General features: G+C 31.0%; 1 protein-coding gene and 1 long non-coding RNA gene across 5 annotated transcripts in view; one reads left to right on the top strand and one right to left on the bottom strand.

Annotated features, from left to right (window-relative positions):
• Positions 1-19,877, top strand: part of LOC141562905 (uncharacterized) — an 88,001-nt gene extending 68,124 nt beyond the window's left edge. The window contains exon 3 of the long non-coding RNA XR_012488275.1: positions 19,517-19,877. This is a non-coding gene — a long non-coding RNA (uncharacterized LOC141562905). The remainder of the gene's footprint in view (positions 1-19,516) is intronic.
• Positions 1-21,257, bottom strand: part of LOC141562904 (sodium channel protein type 9 subunit alpha) — a 185,140-nt gene that overhangs the window by 13,923 nt on the left and 149,960 nt on the right. For all 4 annotated transcript variants that reach the window (XM_074303212.1, XM_074303214.1, XM_074303213.1 and 1 more), the window contains exons 19-24: positions 19,404-19,558; positions 18,338-18,511; positions 12,258-12,380; positions 7,364-7,645; positions 6,139-6,192; positions 5,226-5,363 (exon numbers count right to left, since the gene is read on the bottom strand). In XM_074303212.1, the coding sequence (XP_074159313.1) occupies positions 5,226-5,363; positions 6,139-6,192; positions 7,364-7,645; positions 12,258-12,380; positions 18,338-18,511; positions 19,404-19,558 (926 nt within the window). The remainder of the gene's footprint in view (positions 1-5,225; positions 5,364-6,138; positions 6,193-7,363; positions 7,646-12,257; positions 12,381-18,337; positions 18,512-19,403; positions 19,559-21,257) is intronic.

Below are 21,257 nucleotides of genomic sequence, written 5' to 3'. Positions count from 1 at the left end.
ATATGTATATATATATATATATTTATATCCATATCTATCTATCTATCTAATGAATAAGGGATAAATGATAATTTGATAATTGCCTTGCTGAAAGATGAGATGGGATGTGTACATATGTGTATTTTATGAGTGTGCATTATCCTGAGTTCATAACTCTAGAGATTATTGATTCTTCCTACATATTATGAATTTCTTCTTAGCTGCAGTTTAAACCCATTTTAATTCATTTTTTGTCTTACTAATTCTTAAAATTTGTTTTGTATTTTCTCCAATTACATATAAAAACAATCTTCAACATTTGCTTTTTTTTAATGTTGCGTTCCAAATTCTTTTCCTCTTTCTTCTCCCATCATTAAATAGAAGGCAAGCAATTTGATACAGGTTATATATGTGTAGTTATGCAAAACCTATTTCCATGTTAGTTATTTTATGAAAGAAAACAACCTCCCATTACTCCCCCCCTCAGGAAAAATAAAATTAAAAGTATACTTCAATCTGTATTGAGATTCCATCAGTTTTTGCTTTGGCAATGGATAGCATTTTTCATCATAAATCCTTCAGAACTGTCAGTCATTATACTGCTGAGTATACCTAATTCATTCATAGTTGATTATCACATAATATTGCTATTATTATATGCAATATTCTCTTAGTTCTACTCATTTCCCTTTACATTTGTTCATATCTTTCTAGTTTTTATTTTCTTTCAGAGAATCCTGCTTGATATTTCTTATATCGCAATAGTATTCCATCACAATTATATATCATGACTTGTTCAGCCATTCCCCAATTAATGAGTATTCCCTCAATTTCCATTTCATTGCCATCAGAAAAGAGCTGTTTAAATATTTTTGTATAATTTCTCTCATCTTTTTACATTATTATACTTCTCTTGAGATTAACATTTGAAAATCAAAATTTTTGTTCAATTCAGATTTTTTTCATCAGAAATGGTTAAAACTCCTCTATTTCATACTTTTTTCCCCCAAAAGGATTACACTCAATTCTTCTGGGTAGGTGATTGTAATCCTAGCTTCTTTCCCAGTAGATAGGAATGAAGAACCTTTTTCTGCCAAGAGCCATTTGGATATTTATAACATCATTTGTGGGCCATACAAAATAATCAATTTATATAGAACACAAGTCATGGGAGATTGTTGTACCTAGCTTTCAACTTAACAACACCTATGGTGGCCTTAGCAAATCATTTTTCAGGCTTTTACAGTCTGCAGGCTAGAGGTTCCCCACCCCAGCTCAAATAGTTCAAATCCTCTGATTCTCTAATATAGAAGGTGCTAAATTTTGTGTTATTCTAACTGTGGATACACAATAATTGAATTATTTCTTTCTAGCTATTTATAACATTTTCTCCTTGACCTGAGAACTTTGGAATTTGGCTAATATTCTTGGGAGTTTTCATATGGGAAATCTCTTTTAGAAGCTTATCAATGGATTCTTTCAATTTCTATTTGGTTTTGGAATAACAGGGCAGCTTTCTTTTATACTTTCTTGAAAAATGGTATACAGACTTTTAAAATCATGACTTTTATGGATTCCACCAATTCTTAAATGATCTTTCCTGGATCTATTTTCTGTATCAGTTGCTTTTCCAATGAGATATGCTACATTTAAAAAAATCTTTTGATTTTGCTTTATTGCTTCTTGATGCTTCATGAAATCATTAGTTTCCACTTGCTCAAAGCAATTTTTAAGGAGTAATTTTTTATATATCTTTTTCCTTTTCCCAATTCTGCTTTTTAAGATGTTATCTTCATTGGGTCTTTGTGCAACTTTTTACCACTTTGTGGTTTCAAGATATCTTTTGTGCTTCTTCTAACAAGCTGTTAAGTCCTTAATTTTTTTCAATTTTAATTTTAATTTTTTAGGCTATACATGTACATTCATTTATTCATTCATCCATCCATTCATTCATCCATTCATTCATTTATTTGCTGAGGTAATTGTAGTTAAGTGACTTGCCTAGGGTCACACAACTAGGAGGTATGAAGTGTGATGAGGCCAAATTTGAACTCAGGTCCTTCTGATTCAGGACTACTACTCTAGCCACTGCACCATATAGCTGCTCCTACATTTATTTTTTTATGTTGACAATTTTTTAATGATTATTTTTGCATCACTCTCATTTCTTTTTCTAATTTTTCTTTAATTCTCTTCTTTGATTTTTAAAACCCTTTTTTGAGGTCTTCTTTGGCCTGAGTCCAATTAATTTTTTTTCTTTAAAGTTTTGGATGTAGCAGTTTTAACTTTGTTATTGTCTTCTGAGTTTGTATTTTGATCTTCCTTGTTATCATAATAACTTTTTGTTGTTGCTTTCTCATTTTCCCGGACTCTTTCTTGAGTTTTAACTTGATATAAAAGTTGGACTTTGTTCCTATGGTAGAGGGGGCACTATCCCAAATTCAGTTGTTTTTGTGCAGCTGTTTTCAGAATTAGTTCTTTGAGGCAAGGGAGTGCCTGTAGACTTCAGTTTTGCAAGAGGGTATGATCTAAGGAAAGGTATGTTTACTACTTTCCTGATCTTTGCAGTGGTCTGTTGGGTGATCATAAGTATTCTTTTCTGCCCTGGAACTGTGACCAATTCCCTTGCTCTGGTGTGGTAATGCTCCTCCTGAAAGTGGACTGTGACACAGATCTAAGTAAGGAAAATGAAACAAAGTTCTTCTCCCAGTGCCAGAAAAGGGACCTTTGCAATCTTCTTCTGACTACTTGCTTGACTCCCTTAGCATATGTGGGTTAAGTGCGTCTGCAGAAGTGGCTGTTTCTTCAATCACCTTCAGGCCTGTTCCTGCTTTGCTGAGGTGCTACCCCACAGATGTTCACTCTGCTCTAACCCAGCGTGATAGATTTTTCCTGCCAACCTACTACGATATCTTGGGCTGAATAATTGTATCACTCTGGTCTTTTGTGGATTCTGCTAATCCAGAATTTGTTTTGAGGTGTTATTTAAAATTGTTTTGAGGGGAATTTGAGAGCGTTTAGGAGAATCCCTGCCTTTTCTCTGTCACATTGGCTCTGCCCTCCTACTATCTTACTATTAAATCATGCTTTAGAATTCTCTGGTAAACACTCACATTTACTAAGTATCTAATGTGTCAAAAGGGCTGCAATAATCTTAAAGTAAAATTTAGAGATTATAAGTGACTTGCTCATTGTCACATTGCATTAAAGGTAGGATTTCAAGTCCAACACTTGATATAACAGTTCCAATATATCATAATGATTCTTGATATTCACACTAACATTTTTTATAAAAATAAAATATATCTTTTACCTCTCAAGAACTGAGCACATAGATTCTGTCCCTTTCCACTGGTACCACTGTAATCAACTTCCATATTACTTTATGCCTAAACTATTCTGGTAGTTTTCTAACTGGCATTACTGTTTCTAATTCCTTAATTCCTTCTTTCTCCAATCAATGCTATATATATATACACACATATATAGATATAGATATAATTTTCAAGTTAATTTTTTTCTAAAATGTTATCTAGTACTTAACATTCTCCCATTCAAAAATCTTCAAGAATCCCCACTATTCAGAGAATAAAATACAAACTGGCATTTAATAGTATAAATCCAATCTAAGTATAAAGTTATTTCCATAATTAACTGCTCTGCATAAAACCTCTTCTTCAATCAAAAGGTTTTTTGAAATATGCCATGCACATTCTTCCCATTAAAGTGAACATTTTATATAGACGGTAACTATCTTTAGTTTTGTTTTTATTTTGTATCCATGGTAGAGAATATTGCTTACAAATAAAGCATGTCCTTCACTTCCTTTTGCAGCTAGTGCCAATGACTCAATTCCACATTTTAATGTAAGGAATTATTATAACTAATTTTCCTAGAAAGAGTTCATTATTTATGCAGATAACAGTAAGAAAGAAGAGGAGGCAGGTGAAGTTATTATGATGGGAAATGCTTCAGAAGAGGAAAAGATTAAATAACGAAAAAATCCTCATTGGAAATGTATTTAAAAAAGAGGCCAAAGCTTGTCAGGTCAAAAGCAAAAAAGGAATTAGGATAAAGAAGTTATGAAGATAGAAAAGCAAAGTGGAAGACAAATTAATGAAAAAAATGAAGATCTAGGAATCACTGACTAATTTGACCTCTAATCACATAGTGGATTCTCTCATCAATTAGTCTTTCCTGATGTAACAATTCCAATATTATAAGATGTATCCAGGATTTAAGTAACAATGGGTATGAAAAAGGGGATAACATAATAACATTGCTACTGAGAGTATGTAAATATTTCATTCTGAATCATTTCAAATTTAATACACATTAACTATGCTATAAATATGTAACTAAGTATGAATGTCTTCTAAATATAGGTGATGTTGGTTAATGTTATCAGCAAAATAGAATAATTAGAAAATTTGAGAAATATAATTTCTTTGCCATCATACATTTTTGAGGAAAATAAGTATATAATTCCTATCATAATAATAATTTGACCCTTCACTTGTAATTTAACTATCAGGGATGATAAATTACTTTAAATAAAATAAAGCAAATGTTAGGTAAAGTTGGTATTCACATATAAACATAGAAGCTCAAAAGTTAAAATGTACTTAGGAAATGTAAACCATAGATACTTTTACTAAGGCTAACAAAACAAGTAAAACCCAATTTAAAGACCCAATTAGCTTTGAAAATCAAAATGTAGAAGAAGAATCTAATAATTTCCTGTTATCTTCTCTGATTTGAAGATCACTGTTCAGTTTTTAATTCCTAATTTAATTCCCTAATTAGACATGGATACTTTCCTCATGTGTTCCCTTTCTCACTTAAATACTCATGACATTCTTATATTTCACTTTTTTGCAATTAGAATTGTAATTAAGTTAAGTACTCTTTTAAAAGATATTATTTCCATGTGTATAAGAAGATAATATAAATGAATAACATTTACTTTTACTCATTCTTACAAATAATTTAAATAAGTAATGAGCCTTTTAATGAGAATGCTTCAAATGATACACTAAATACACTGAATATTTTAAGCTTACTTATATGCACATATGAATATATATATATATATACACACAAATATATTACATATATGATGTATGTATAAAGTGTCCTGAAAGTTTTAATGAAGTTTTAAGCTTTTAAAACTTCACTAAGCCTTTTGGGATACCCAGTATATACATACTCAGTCACGACAATGAAAAAATGCTTGAAATACTTATCTTCTTTTTCTGTTGATTGAAATTATCTATGATGACACCAATGAAGAGATTCAAAGTGAAGAATGACCCAAAGATGATAAAGATGACAAAATAAAGATACATGTAGAGGCTTGCTTCATATTGAGGCTGATAACCTATCTATAAAATTAGCAAGAATTAGCAATATAGAGACACTAAGTATAGATAGTAACTTCATTTTTATACAATGATAATTGGCAAAATAATTCAAATAATACTCGTTTGGAGGTTATAATTCTGCTCTGACACACAGGGATTAACATTCTGCCTTGGTTTAATTTTAAAATTCCAAATTCTGGGCTTTCAATATTCCTATTAACTCTGAACAGACAAATGGAATGAAGCTAGAACTATATATGTTATCAGATCTAAATGATAAATAAATAAATGATCTGAAACATGATTTTAATTTGAATTGATCGTTATTAAACAAAATCTGCCTAGGTGATAATGTCAATATTTTCAGTGTCCTTTTATTAAGTTACAAAAAAAATTGGAAGTTTGAGGATATGAATTCTCAAATTTTCCATGCTTAATGTAAAAAAAAAAAAAAGTTTGTAGACTTTCACATGGTACAAGTTGGACTGTTAACCACTTGAAAAAAATATATAATGGCAAAAGTAATTCAAATGAGTTCTTATTAAATCACACCAGAATCTCCATTTTTTTTTTGAAAAAAAAAAAAAACAAACAAACAAAAACAAAAAACAGTATCATATATCTGTGTAAGATAATTTAGTCTACGGAAAGCATGTTTGTTTCTTTATTATTCTGAGTCATTTAATAGAACAGAGCCCTTGCAATAATGTCAAAGCCTAACAAAGGGTCCTTAGCAAATATCTTGGGAAGCAATTAAGATATTGTAGTTTTAATTAATAAATTGTCCAGTACTTACATTAACTGAATCGACAGCCGCATACATAATATCCATCCATCCTTTAAATGTGGCCTGTCAAAACATGCCATTCATTAAACTTGTGTTTAAAGCTTATAACTTAGAACAAATAAAAATTTTAATGTAAGATATTTAAAATTCTTTGTTAATAAAATATTGATCAGTCTAACAACATTTCAAAATACTGTTTTAATAATAAATGTTCATTTTATTGCTTTTTCCAAAATTCAATGTTAAATTAAACAGTTCAATTTTTATAATATTCCTACTTAAAAACTATTACTTTAATTCCATAATTATCTTCACCCTTTCCTCGTTTTCCTTCACTCTAACCTTCCTCACCTTTCCATATCCATATTCTACCCCCTCCAACTTCCATAAATGTTTGGATGGTTGTTAAATGAATTGGAATTAGTTGAATGAGGGGTCAAAATTATATTCAATACTGTCTTCTAAACAGGGATCAGGGGAGTTTTGGTTAAGGATATGGGGATGGAATAGAGAAGTGTAGGAGAGAAAAACTATCTATATAATCCAAAGAAACTTGCTTAGGCTTCCTATAAAAAAGAAAGAAAGAAACAAACAAACAAAACAAAACAAAACAAAAAAAAACAAAAAAAAACCCAGAATTTTCCTACCTAACATCTAAAATATAACAATTATAATTTCATTTCTTTGACTAAAGTAAAAAATGGGTCTGAGCTATTTACAAAACATCAAATAAATTTCTGAAAAAGATAACATTAATTTTTATCAGTGGTTTAGATAGTAGTGTGAAAGATATGAACTGATTCTATGAAAAACTATTAAAAACTATTATCCCCTTATCAAAATCTGCATTTAGAAAACAATCTGTTCATAGTTTAGGGGAGAGTCAATTATTTTTACCCTACTATGGACATAAAAATGTATATTTAATAATTTATCAGACCTAGAATGGAATAATAAAATAACTACACCTATGCCAATTTTACTTTGAAACAAACAACACAGAACATATATATCACTATCTAAGATATGCAAAAAGTCTGTAGATTCATGCTTGTGCCATAAAAGGGAGAATATACTGAATAATCACAAAACATTTCTCTAATCTCATTTTAATTTTAATTTATAGTCAAGCTCACTAATTTATAATTAAACTTAAATAAACTTAATTAAATAAAATGACTTATTGAAATATTACAAAATACAAATATACATTATTTTAAAAAGTATCACTTACAACTTGAAGCAGAGAAAGGTAACCAATTCCAACATTATCAAAGTTCACTTTCACATTTTTCCACCGGACATCATGGCTACTATTCATGAGTTGTACACAATGCTCATACTTCTCAACTATGCTTACAGGAAACCTCTCGCCATCTGTGGTGTTAATGCACTCATAGAACTTGCCAGCAAACAAATTTACTCCCATAATGCTAAAAATTAGCCAGAATATGAGGCAGACCAGAAGTACATTCATAATGGATGGAATTGCTCCTAAAAGTGCATTCACCACCACCTACCACATCAAAAATAAATAGAAAAATTTCAGTCATCAATAAATCATTCAATAAGTATTTATTCGGCATTAATATGTTGCAGGAGCTGTACTAGGTATGGGTATATAATTGCACAGAATGAAGCTATCTCTCAGTAATAAGATATCAAACAATTACAGCATCTTATAAATCAAATGAAGACAATATAAATGAAGTCAGTATCCCAAATTTTGTATTACAGAATCAGGAAATACAATTATTAAATGATCATATCAACCAACCAAGAAGACATATTACGTGCTTAACAGTACTGTGCTAAATAGTATGCTTATAATATATGCTTATAATAGTATGTAATAGTATGCTTAGTCAGTACTGTGCTAAATAAAGTAGAATAAGCATCTGATCATTCCCTGAAATATATAATGAAAGTGAAGAAAAATGGTACTCATGGACAACATGTGAAAACAAATGATGAATGACATTTAAAGTTGTTAACAGAACTTAAATGAAAAATGGTAAATAAACAAATAAATGGAAACCTGGTATTTATAAGGTGAAGTTACATATTCTGCATACACTTGAAAAGAAAAAATAAATTAAATGAAATACACTGTCAATTTAAATAATGTAATAAATCATAACACAAAGGCTATATAATCACTTTTTTTAAAAAAATTAATGACCTGAGGATTATCAATATTTCACATGCCTTCAAATATCAAAGCTATTGTAGTAATTTTTTTTTTAAATTTTGAAGGTAAGAAATTCTGGGTATAATGGAAAGAACATCATTCTGCATTTAAGTTAGGAAGAATAGCATTCAAAGCCAATTTCAGACACATATCAGCTGTGTGACCAGGAATAGGTCTTTTCCTGCTTCAGTTTCCTTGTTTGTAAAATCGAGATGATAAAATTATCTACTTCGAAGGATTGTTGTAAGGATAAAATAAAATAACATATATAGCACTTTGCAAACCTTCATGCTCTCTACAAATTGGCTCAGGCTTCCTGACAAGATTAGGAAGCTTATCATATATAGATTATATGCAAAATTAAAAGAAAATCATGAAAAGATTTGGTTCATATTATAAAATGGGATGAGCAATCTGAATATAAATCTTGGAAGTAGATTATGAGGTAGAGTTTCTAATGATCATTTCCATTGCTAACTTGTTTATGTCCTAAGATAAACAGTAGTAGCATGATACTGGTCAACCTGCTTCAATGGCACTATAAGACTAGAGGATCATCAACTAATCAGCATAGATGAAGGAAGTTCTGAAACAGGATTAAAATACACTGATGTAATCACAGGAAAGCTATGACTATAAAGTACTTGATTACACTTGTCCAAATGGGACTATACTGTTAATGTGATTCAAGGACAAAGATGTCATAGCTGGAAAGGATATGTGGATTAATTTAACTTTATCATTTTACTATTAAAAAAATACAGTACAGGGAAGTTGTGAATTGCTTGAGCTCAGACAACTAGCTGATTGTAGAACTAGGTTGAGACTTTTGATCTCTACTTTGAGTCCAATGTTACTTCCATTATACCAAATTAAACTTTTGAGATTTAAGAATAAACATAAAAATTGAGGAAGAGCAAAGTAAAGCCAGTTACCTAGAAAAACAATATGATTATCATATTATTATGTATATCACTTTGCTAATGGGTTTTAATATATCAGCATCATATAAAACCAAGCTCATCAGAATTATACATAAAGCAATGACAAAACTGTAGTTTGAACCTTGCTACAGTGATAATTTTGATATGACTGTTATGGGATGCCTTAAAGATGAGATCATTTCATAATATGTTCTTGCTAATTAACTCTTTTTAAACAGGGCATAGGACAGCCTGTCTCCTATTAAAGAATGTTCAAAGGATTTAGGGTAGTGCAAAAAATAATGGCAAACTTCCACAAACCAAAAATACTTTTAAAACTCCATCAACAGTAGAATCTGTCTTTCCTGATAGAATTATAGAAACTACCAAAAACTAATAAACACAACAGAAACTTTTGAAAGTTGATAAAATCATATGATTGGCATATGTGCCAAGTTTCAGTGCAAGTTACAGATTATCAAAATATATTAAATACATCATATGCGACTTAAACATGTACTTCTTCCAGAGAAATGAAAGTGAGGAAGTTGTCTTATAACCAAAGTGACTTTAAATATGAAAAATGGGACCTACTATGGAACTAGAGAATCCATCCTTGCCAATTTAGTAGTATGTTCATACTATAGTTTTTTTGTTTTGTTTTGTTTTGTTTTGTTTTGTTTTGTTTTTTGGGGGGTATATATTTGAAGAATAAGCTATTCTGGAATTAAAAAAAAAAACTTTTTGGTTAATTGAATGCTGTTAAAGTTTTAAGAACCAAAACTTAATTCTGTAAAATGGTGATGATAATAACTTACCTCCAAGGGTTGTGAAGATCAGTGTGATATATTTGCAAATCCCAAAGCAAAATATGAAGGCTAGTTTTTATTTTATTATTCAAAACTTTTAGGTTGAAATCTTTCCAAAACATATTAGTCATTCTCCTGTCTATGTAGCCTTGATATAAAGATTATAACAGTCTATGACTGGTAGTTCACTGTAATCAATATTATAAATTATTTTCCAGTACTATAATTTGCACATTGACTTGATTTGATAGTATCAGACATAGCAACAGACAGAATTTACTTTCAAAAGTCAGCCTTCCAGATGGTAATCCAGCCTTAAAATCTTGGTTGTCTTTTAGTCTTTTTTCTCCCTCATAAGCATTCTAATTCCCAAGTTATTTTAAGTTCCTTAAGATAGGGTCTGTATATTTATCATCTTTGTATCCTAAATGTCTAAGAGAATATCTTGAATATAATAGGGAGGTAGAGCAATGGCTACAGCACTGGCCCTGGAATCAGGAAGAACTTTCATTTCTGAATTATAATAAAGGGATTATATGATAAATGCCATAAGAAAAACACACAAAAACTTAATATACTATGGCACTACAGAACAACAGTTTCACTCTCTTTTGGAGAAATAGAGTGTTTTAGTGGTATTTCATCTCAATTTTTACATGTCTTCTTTAAGCCCTAGTTTTTTCATTTGTCAAATGAGGCATCTAAATGGCAAAGTGAAAAAAGGGCTTCATTTGGAATTTGGAAGACTTGGGTTCAAATTCAGATTTATACAAATCACTTAATCTATCTCAGCCTTAGTTTCCTTATTTATAAAATGGAGATGATAAAAATGGGATCAATCTCTCAGGTTTGATGTAAGAAACAGATGAGTTAATATATATGTTTCACAAACCTGAAAGCACTGTATCCATTCTAGTTATTATTACAATTAATAATAATGCTACTGTCTTTTAAACTTACTGTCTTTTTACTACTAAAATGAGAATAATAGTAATAATAATACCAATCTCACAGGATTACAATGAGAGTAAAAAGAGGTAAAACCTATTGCAAAGTTTAAAACAGTTTGACAAGTATTAACTATTATTTGTAAATTAAGATTGAGTTTATTCTTCAATTCACTGAAAGAAATGGTATAAATCTGAAAGTATAAGGGAAAATGGGGAAAGTTTTCATACAACAATTGAGTAAACATTTTTTTTAATTTGAAATTATGTTTTTAAATTTTTTATTAATTTTTATAATTAATTTTCTTCGACAGTACATATGCATAGGTAATTTTTTTTTTTTTACAACATTATCTCTTGTACTCCCTTCTGTTCCGAGCTTTTCCCCTCCTTCCCTCCACCCCCTACCCTAGATGGCAGGAATTCCCATACATATTAAATATCTTATAGTATATCCTAGGTACAATATATATGTGCAGAATCGAATTTTGTTGTTGTTGGTGTTGCGAAGGAAGGATTGTATTCGGAAGGTAAAAATAATCTGGGAAGAGAAACAAAACAAAACAAAAAAACCCCAATGCTCACAGTTTACACTCATTTCCCAATTGAGTATACATTTAAAGGAAAAGGATGGGAAATCATGATTTAATATTGAAAGAAGACTTTAAAGATTTTTTAGTCTAATACCTAAGTTCTACCAAAAAAACCCCAAAAAACCAAAAACCAAAAACCAAAAAAACCTAAAACAAATAAAATAAAAACAACTGAGGCCTATTATGGTTGCTACTTGCCAAAGGTCATAAAGATAGCTGGTAGCTAAGCTTGGATTTGAACTCAATTCCTGACTCCAAATCTACTTTAATATCCTTAAAAAACCTAAAGGGTGTCACTATATTAAAATAATTGATGTTCATGATAATTACTCATCTATTCAAGAAAGACTAAATTACAATTCACAGGCTATTTAAGAAGGCTGAGAAGTAAATAATAGATTTTGGACAGATTTCTACATGAAAAAGATGAAAAAATTGAAGATATCCAAACATCTAGAAAGTCACTTATGTAGAACATTTTATTCAAAAATTTGCCAGATAAATGACGTGATATAACATTTTCAGTGATTTTGATGTGAGATGAGCAATTATACAACAAAAAAACATTAGGAATTCTATGTAAACTTTTATATTTTTATTCACATTTTTATAGTTTATTCTGAATAATACTGAAGAATACTTCATGAAATTAATTATTTTCTTACCCGCATTCCTTCAAATCGAGATAAAGCACGGAGTGGTCTTAAAGCTCTTAATGTCCGGAGGGATTTAATGGGACCAAGGTCTGAATATCCAAGAGTACTGGCTACAAGTGTAATTATAGATACCTGCCAAAAATTAGAAAAAACCCAATAACAACAAAATCTCACATTTATTGTGTTAAACACCTGTGTAAATTTAAAGTTATCATATAAGAACTACTTAATAAATAACCAAATCATGCAAAGTATATGCTTAGGAAAAGACATAAAAATGTTTTTTGTTTTGTTTTGTTTTGTTTTGTTTTTGTTTTTATTTGTTTTTTTTTTTTTTGTTTTGTTTTTGTTTTTTTTTTTGAGAAATGCTGTTAAAGAACAAGTTCACATTAATGAAAAATTTTGGCTATATTATTTAGAATTGCCAGATAAACATAAATAAACTTAAGTTATGTATGTAGTAAAAAGAGATCTGGAGATACTGTTAGATAGAGGCAAGAAGTATGACAGCTACTACCTATGAACTATAGGCAAGTTACTTTACTTCTATACTCCTTTTCTATAAAACATTCACTAGCAGATGTCTACCCAATTCATAGAGTATTTGAGAACACTTTGTATATCTGAGAGTGTCATAGAAATATGAATTACTTTTTATTGAAATTGATTTGTAGTAGCATTTGTAGAAATTTGCTAACTGAAAGTTGTTATTAGAGACTCAATATTGTACTCAAGACCATCTGAACCATCTGAAAGAAACACTAGACTATGCTCATAGTTATGTAAAGTTAAGCCAGTACCTGGACATAAAGCTTCCACTGATGAAGTCTGAGCAAAATACATATATTATTGAATGATATTCTGATGGCTTTCTGATTTCTACATTCTACTATTTCCCTAAATGATATAATTTCAACCTGGCCTAAATTTATCTTACAATTTTTCAAAAACTAATATCAAATCCAGTTATCAATAATTAATTAAGAGCAAAGAGTCAATTAGGTCAATAAGAGACTACAATTTAAATGATGTTTCATTAACTATAATTTAAGCAGGGTGTTATGAAGCTCAAATGAGATAATGGATATGAAGCATCATGCAAATCTTAAAACATTATATATGAGCCAGTTATTATTTTTAGTCACCATGCCTGCAGTGTAGTGACTTCATCCCTGAAAGCTTCCAATGAATTCCTACTAAACTTAAGAAATGTTTGTAGAGTAATAGAGAAGTATACTAGTAAATGTTTAAAAATTATAGAACAATTTGTCTCTTCAAAACAAATGCATGCAAATATACTTTTATATTCATTAAATCTAGACAATCAACAAAATAACAAATCAAACCCTCATTGATAAAGATTTATGATTTTGTTTTGTATTTTTCCCTTCTATCCTTTAATTTTTAATAGTAATTTATTTTCCAAATACATTTAAAGACAGTTTTCAACATTCATTTTTGTAAGACTCTGTGTTCCAGATTTTTCTCCCTTCCTCCCTTACCTCTCCCCTTCCCAAGACAGAAAGTATGATTTATGATTTCTGAAGTATATTCCCATACTGAAAAGTTAAACAATCAGGTATTGTAAGTAACAGAGCTGATTTCATTGAATTTCATTGAATCCTTTCTTCTTTCTGTCTGTCTCTCTCTCTCTGTCTGTCTCCCCTTCCTTCCTTCCTTCCTTCCTTCCTTCCTTCCTTCCTTCCTTCCTTCCTTCCTTCCTTCTTTCCTCTCTCCCTTCCTTCTTTCTTCCTTCTTCCCTTCCTTCTTTCTTCCTTCCTTTCTCCCTTCTTCCCTTCCTTCTTTCCTTCCTTCCTTCCTTGTTTCTGATTTGCCCATTCTCACACATTATTAAGTGTGTCTGAGACTAGATTTGAATTCAGATCCTTCTAATTCCAGGGAAAGTGTTCTATCCACTTGCTACCCTTAGCTACCTGTATTTAATGCTAATGTTATAAAACTCTAGTGTTTAATATTCTTAATGAACATGGGGCATGAATTTCTTAATATATTCAATTATGTTAATATGCTTCAAACCAGTTTTTTCTTTCTTATTCTTCCCTCCCCTTTTCCTTCACATCTAGTCAATTACCAATTCCTTTTAATTATAATTCCACAACATTTCTTGTGTCTTTCACTAATTTAAACCCGCTCTAAATGCTACATATTATTATTCATCTCCAGTTTCTCTTATTTCTGCATGTTTCCCACACAAGTGCCAAAAAAATGTTCCTTATACAATAGGTCTGACCATTTCACTCTCCCTCTCAAAAAACTTTCCCTACTTGCTTATGGGACAAATCACCTAAGCCCAAATGAAATATAATTAGGTTTCAAACTATTTTTCAATCATTTCACACTATTGCCTTTTCATAGCACCAAACTGAGTGGTTATGTCTTGAGCCCATCCTCCCCTCCCACCTCTATGTGTCATTGGAGGATATATCCATGTCTAGAGGATAGTCACTTTTTTTTTTTTTTTTGCAAGGCAATTGTTTATGTGATTTGCCCAGGATCACACAGCTAGGAGGTATTATATGCCAGAAGTTGTATTTAAACTCAGGTTAAAAAGAAAGTTTGTAATATAGATGTTAACAATGGAATAAAATGTCATTAGAATTTGATTGGAACTGTACTCTAGTTGTTAAAATAGTGATGAAAATTGGCTGCAGTGAAAACTAAAAAAAAAGGTTTTTGTAAAACCAGAATTGTAAAGGGCATCTAAGTGGCATAATGGAAAGAGCACTGACCCTAGAGTCAGGAGTTAAAATTTGGCCCCAGACACTTACTAACTGTGTGATGTTGGGCAACTCACTTAACTCAAAATGTCTACCAAAAAACTACTAAAATTATTAAAAAAAAAACTATTATTAGAAAGTCTACCAGTGGAAAACAACTTTCAAAGTCTGAACAAGTAAGTAGAGTGCCTCAGCGCCACCCCAGCCTTGACCCACAAGCTAAATTGTAGCTTTCAGGAAGTTTGATTATTCTTACATTTTGTCTTCATGATCTGTTTTCCAGATCAGTTATTTTTCTTGATAGATTTCTCATGTTCTCTTTTATTTTTTCATTCTTCATATTTTGTTTTATTATTTCTTGGTGTCTTATAACTTTGTTAACTTTCTCTTGGTCAATTCTATTTCTCAAGTAGTCATTATGGATCTCCATTTCTAGTTAATTGACTTTCTTTTCATAATCTTGTTTTTCCTGGATTGTTCATTTAAATTTTTTTCCTTTCATCTTTCTCATTTGATTTTAAAGGTTTTTTGAGTTTTTTTGAGGAACTCTTTTTGGGCAGATGACCATTTAACATTACTCTTTGGAGTAGAAGGGGCTTTATAAAAATTTCAATATTCTCCTCTGAAGATAATCCTGGTCTTTTCTATTCTTATAGTAATGTTCTATTGTTGGGTTCTTTCTCCTTTGCTAGCTTATCTTTACTTATTAATTATTTATAAGCAGTTGGTTAGTATAGTCACTTCTAGTCCTGGGATATGTTCTTTCCTCTAGCCTGGAATTAAAATGAAGAACTCTGCCCTCCTATAAGTGTCCAGAGCCATCAGTGTTTCTGTCCCATTGCTTCTGCACTCACCAGGCATGTGCTGGTTCTTTCTTATCCAAGACTATTTTCTCCAGCATCACAGATGGGTCTGGTGTTCCTTATCATCAGAGTCTTCCTCCATTTAGAATTCAGAGGCCTGACTCCTCAAACTGATAGGAGATGAATATTCCTATGGCTGGGCGGTAGGTTGCCTCTAAACCCAGCTAGTTCCAGGGCTCACAATTTGCTATTTCAGTGCAACTAGCAGGGATGTTTATATTTTACTATAAGTCTCTGTACTAGTATATTTCTTTGGATCTTCTCCAATTGTCCCAGAAGGACTACTGCTCTAACCCAAAACTTTATTTTTATCTGCTCAACATTCTTCCTGAGGCAACATTTTGTTGTCTTTGTGGAGAAGATTTAGAGAGCTCAGAATTTTCTGATCTATTCTACCATCTTCCCAGAATCCTCTTTTTATCCATGATGTTTTAAGTATATCTTCTATTGGTTCTTCTCATTGCAGCCTTTCTAACCCAATACCTTCATTACTTCATGTATGAAGTAGTTTCTTAACCTTTTTTCTCCAATTCTATACCTCTTTCATTAAATCCATCCTCCATATAACTATCAGGTTGTTCTTGGCCATGCCATCTCCTAATTCAAGAATTTCCAGTGGTTCCCTAAGTTTCTTCTAAATAAAAGTCAAGTGTTTTTTGTTTGTTTGTTTGTTTGTTGTTTTTTTTTGGCTTGTCATTCAAAGATTTATACAAGCTACTTCTCTCTTTCAAGAGTTCCATTCTCCCACCAAATTTCTAATCTTTATACCACTATTTTTGCTACTGTTTCTGGCTATTAGATGCTTTGTTTCCAAATCCTCTTCTCCCTAATTAATTTTTCAATTTCTAAACAACATATTCTTCTTGAAACTCATCCTAATCTTGCCTCCTCAAGACTCTTTAAATACTTTGTTAGCATATCTTTTATGCACTTCTCATTTTTCTTTTTGTTTTTTTTTTGGGGTGTGTGTGAAGCTAATTTGTTAGGAATATCCTTAGTCTCCTACTAGAATTAAACTTTTGATGGAAGCTACATGCTTAATAAAAGTTCAATGAATTCTGCTGATGGAGGCATCTGGTTTGGTACTTAAGTGAATAACACAGAAAAAAGTGCTGTGGTTTGATTATAAAGAAAGTATTAAAAAGTGAACTAGACCACTTTATTTACAGATAAAACACTGAAATTTTATCTGAGGTCACCAAAGTAATAAATTGCAGAGATGAGATTTGAACTGAGGTACTGTGACCTCTTTGCACTTCACCTTGATGCTTCTCAACATGTGGTAAATTTTTATAAGAAGTAAAGAATTATAAGTAGAACCATGAGCACTCACTGCAGAACATAAAAGTTTGTTATCACTAACCCAAAGATTTTTCAAAACATAGGTCACAAAAATCTAATATTATGTCATCATTAATACATGTTAAAAATCAGAGGGAAATCAGAAACATAAACAAAATAGATGACATTCCTCTCAATTATTTTCATAATATATACGTATAAATGTGTCACTAAAAGAACAGCTAAACTAGAAAAAAATCTTAAGTATAGTTTTGATTATTTTATATTTATATTTTCATTTTATAGTTTTATATAATTATTCTATAGGGTTGCACGTATTTGTTTAAAAATTTCTAATAATATTTCTTTCTTCCTCCACTGTGATGCTTGGTATAGTCAACCAGTGGCTAAATTCTAAAGTTATTTGTATGTGATATGTTTGTTTACACATTAGACATAACTCTCTATAAGCCTACACACACAGACATGCATGTATATGCATATTATATGTATATACATACATAATTTTAGAATTTAGCTATTGGTTAACTATATTTCTTTGTATTTATACACATATGTACAGATTATATTATAAAATATATCTTATAAGATAGCAAATGAATATTTCTATTTAAATATGATGGCAGGACATACATATATATTTCCAAATATTTCCAAAAGAGATATTCAAGATAATAAAATCAACTTTAAAGCAAAGGAAGTGGCTAGTAGAGAATATCCTAGATTTAGTATCAGGATAATCTTAGATTAAATCCTATCTCAGATACTTACTAGCTGTATGACCTGGACAAATCACTTAAGTCTATCTAAGCTTTAGTTTCCTCATGTGTAAAAATGGGGAAAATGTTCAAACTATTTCAGAGCATTAGAACACTAATATTTTATACACATATGTAATGATTTCAAGAGGAAACATGTAGAATGGTTTTCAAATCTTAAAGCACCATATAAATTACTAGCTATTAAGTACTGGTTATCATTTTATCATAGTTTTAATAATAGCCTATTATTATGTACATTCAGAATAAAAAGATATACATACACATAGCACACAAATGTTTATTTGGTGAAATATCTTTTAGTGTTTCTGCTCACATTATCACAGCCATTATGAAAGTACTTATGTTTAATAATTAATGTTGGAGGCACCAGTACCCTCTGTTAGAAATTATTTTAAAATACGTACATCAACAATCAAGAAGTCCAGCCAGCACCAAGCATTAGTAAAATACGTTTTATAACCATATGCTACCCATTTTAGAAGCATTTCTATAATGAAGACATAAGTGAAGATCTTGTCAGCATATTCCAATACAGTCTTAATGGTCTTTCTCTTTTCAATGTATATATCTTCAAAAGCCTGTGGGGGAGAAAAACCATATTTCAATGATAACTAACACTGAAAAATGATTTGGAATACAGATTAGTAAAGAAAATTGGTTTCTGTAGATTGAATGGTAGTGATAAGACTATGAGTTCACATGAACTAATTTTCTTTGCTTTATTTCACAGCCACAGGTAATCAATCTACTTATTTTTATTTTATCATCTTATACATGAATTTATGAATCATCAGAGTCACAGGCAAAGAAAGCCTGGGCACAGACCCCCAATCCATTGGTAGTAATAGAAATAAGTCCCAAAGTTCAAGGTATAGCAATACCATATTATCATCTAAAGAAGCACTTTTTTGTGAATCTTAAAGAATTTTTTATATACATTGAGTACTTTCAAAAAGAAATAAGACTTCTCTGGCTTTCAATATTGAAATGCCTCAATTCTTCTAAGCCGCAAAATGTAAATAGAATAATTATATGAAAATTTAAAATAAGCATTATAATAATGGTTGGTATTGTAAAACCTGATGAAAATATAACAAAAAATTAATAAAACTTAAGTAAAGAGCAAACTTTTATTTGAACTAATTCAATCCTCTTTTAAATAGTCTATATATATACTGTATATTATTAATAATATCATTTCAAAGAATATATATATGTATATATATATATAATACTTATTCATGTTTTAAGCAGGTTTTAGCAAAAAGGCAAGATTAGTATAGTTCTGAGAATACCTTGTTCTATTCTGTATAGTGTGAAGATTTTAATTTTTCACATATTCCTTATTGGATCTCTATAATTCAAGGAGAATCTACACTTCAATTTAGGCGAAAACAATCATTGCAATAATGTTCTACATCAGTTAAATTCTTAAGTCAAATGTTTTTATACACATGGTCCATCACTTACCAAAGCACCACTGCTGAGAAGGATCATGAGGACAATGAAACTCTCGAACCAGTTGTGTTCCACTATTTTGTAGCAGGTTTTCCTTATGTTCCACCAAACTTTTCCTTTGCCAGATTCTACACTGACTTGACAGCATGGGAACCTTCGTACACAACCTAACAGAATGGAATTTTTATGAACAAACAATGTGAAAGATAAAAGTAAGTTGTTCTCATCTAGTCACCACCTTTTTTATTATTCCCAATATATTTCCAAAGCACTATTCAATATATCTTCATTCAAAATTAGCCACATTATAAGGTCAAGATTTCAGTACACTAAAGAAAAGGATTTCATAGGATAACAGCCATGTGAGAGCAAGATGGATTTCTTCTTCCAGGAGACATTTCCATTAAAGAAGTAAGAAGAATCAGTGCCTTCTTTACTTATCCAGAAATCAATCCCATAAAAACCCTCAAGGGATTGGGAGGGAATTCTCAGCAATATTCATTCATTAATATGGAGATTAGATGGAATAAGTTTATTGCCTTGTTTTCCCAAAAGGCTTCAGAATCTTGAGGAAGCTGAAGCTGAAACTTGAGTCTGATTAAGCTCAGAAACATGAAAGCAATAAGGGAAATCATAATAGACAATTTCCACCTCTCTCATAAGCTCATCTCTTTTCATTCTATTAGCCACCATCCTAGTGCAGGACTCCAGAATCTCATCTAGACTACTCTACAAAATCTTCTAATTGTCCTCTATGCTTCCAATCTTTACCCCAGTTTATCCTCCACAGAGCTGTGAAGTTGCCTATTTTGGGGCCTCCATACTTTACTATTGATCCATCATATAGATGTGAGATATCGCAATATAGAAAGAACTAAACAAAAATATAAGTAAATGTTAATCTGCTTTTTTTGTTATTTTTATTTTTTAGTTATTTCTGACTCTCATTTGGGTTTTGGCTTTTGCTCCCCCTCTCCCTGACCTTTCACTCCACACACACCCCAGGCCCCAACAACAACAAAAAAAAATCCTGGAGTGGATTGCCATTTCCTTCTCCAGGTCATTTTATAGAAGAGAAAACTGAGACAAACAGAGATAAGTGACACACAGCTATTATGGGTCATACAGCTATTAAGTGTCTGAGGTTGGCTTTAACTTAAGAAAATGAGTCTTCCTGACTGTAGGCCTGATACTCTATCTACTATATCAGTGTACTGTATCTGCTGAGAGAAGTAATTCATCTGGGATTCCTATTTTATTCCAATCAGTATTAATCAATTTGATAGAATCATATCAACATTCTGTACATAAGATCACAGAGCTGTGAGCTGCAGATTCTAATTTAACTTGCTTAACTATAGGAAGTTAATTAAAGATTCTCCATCCCTGTGTTGCCCTCTTATGATGACCAAACCCAGTGCAGCAGAGATCACAACTGCAAGGAAAGTCCTCCAAAATGGTTTTGTATCTTCAGATCCATCACTTATCCAAAGGAGCAGGTGGTCATCTTATGACCACTTAAATCACAGATTGTAATAGCATTACCCAACGTGTGATCCTGTTAGTATTCATATTTTAGCTTATATTAACCAATGAAATCTCTGTTCTACATACATTAGGCATAATTGTAACCCTATAAAAGTATAGCCTTAAGGGGAGGTAACATCTCAGATTGTTGAGAAGATCTGGGGTCCACTTCACTGGAGGGATAATGGATTCTTTAATAAAGTGCTAAAAAAGCTAAGAAAACCTACATTTGGGAAAAAATAAATAGCAACTTGTTTCTCTACCAGTCAAAAATAGAAAGTCCCAAACCAGACCGAGAAGTGGAAAAACCAACAGAGATGTCACAATTCACCTGGGGAG

This window comes from Sminthopsis crassicaudata, chromosome 3 (genome assembly GCF_048593235.1).
Source record: "Sminthopsis crassicaudata isolate SCR6 chromosome 3, ASM4859323v1, whole genome shotgun sequence".
Lineage (NCBI taxonomy): Eukaryota > Metazoa > Chordata > Mammalia > Dasyuromorphia > Dasyuridae > Sminthopsis > Sminthopsis crassicaudata.
Note: the sequence above shows the minus strand (reverse complement) of the source record. Positions and strands in the feature narration are given on the sequence as shown.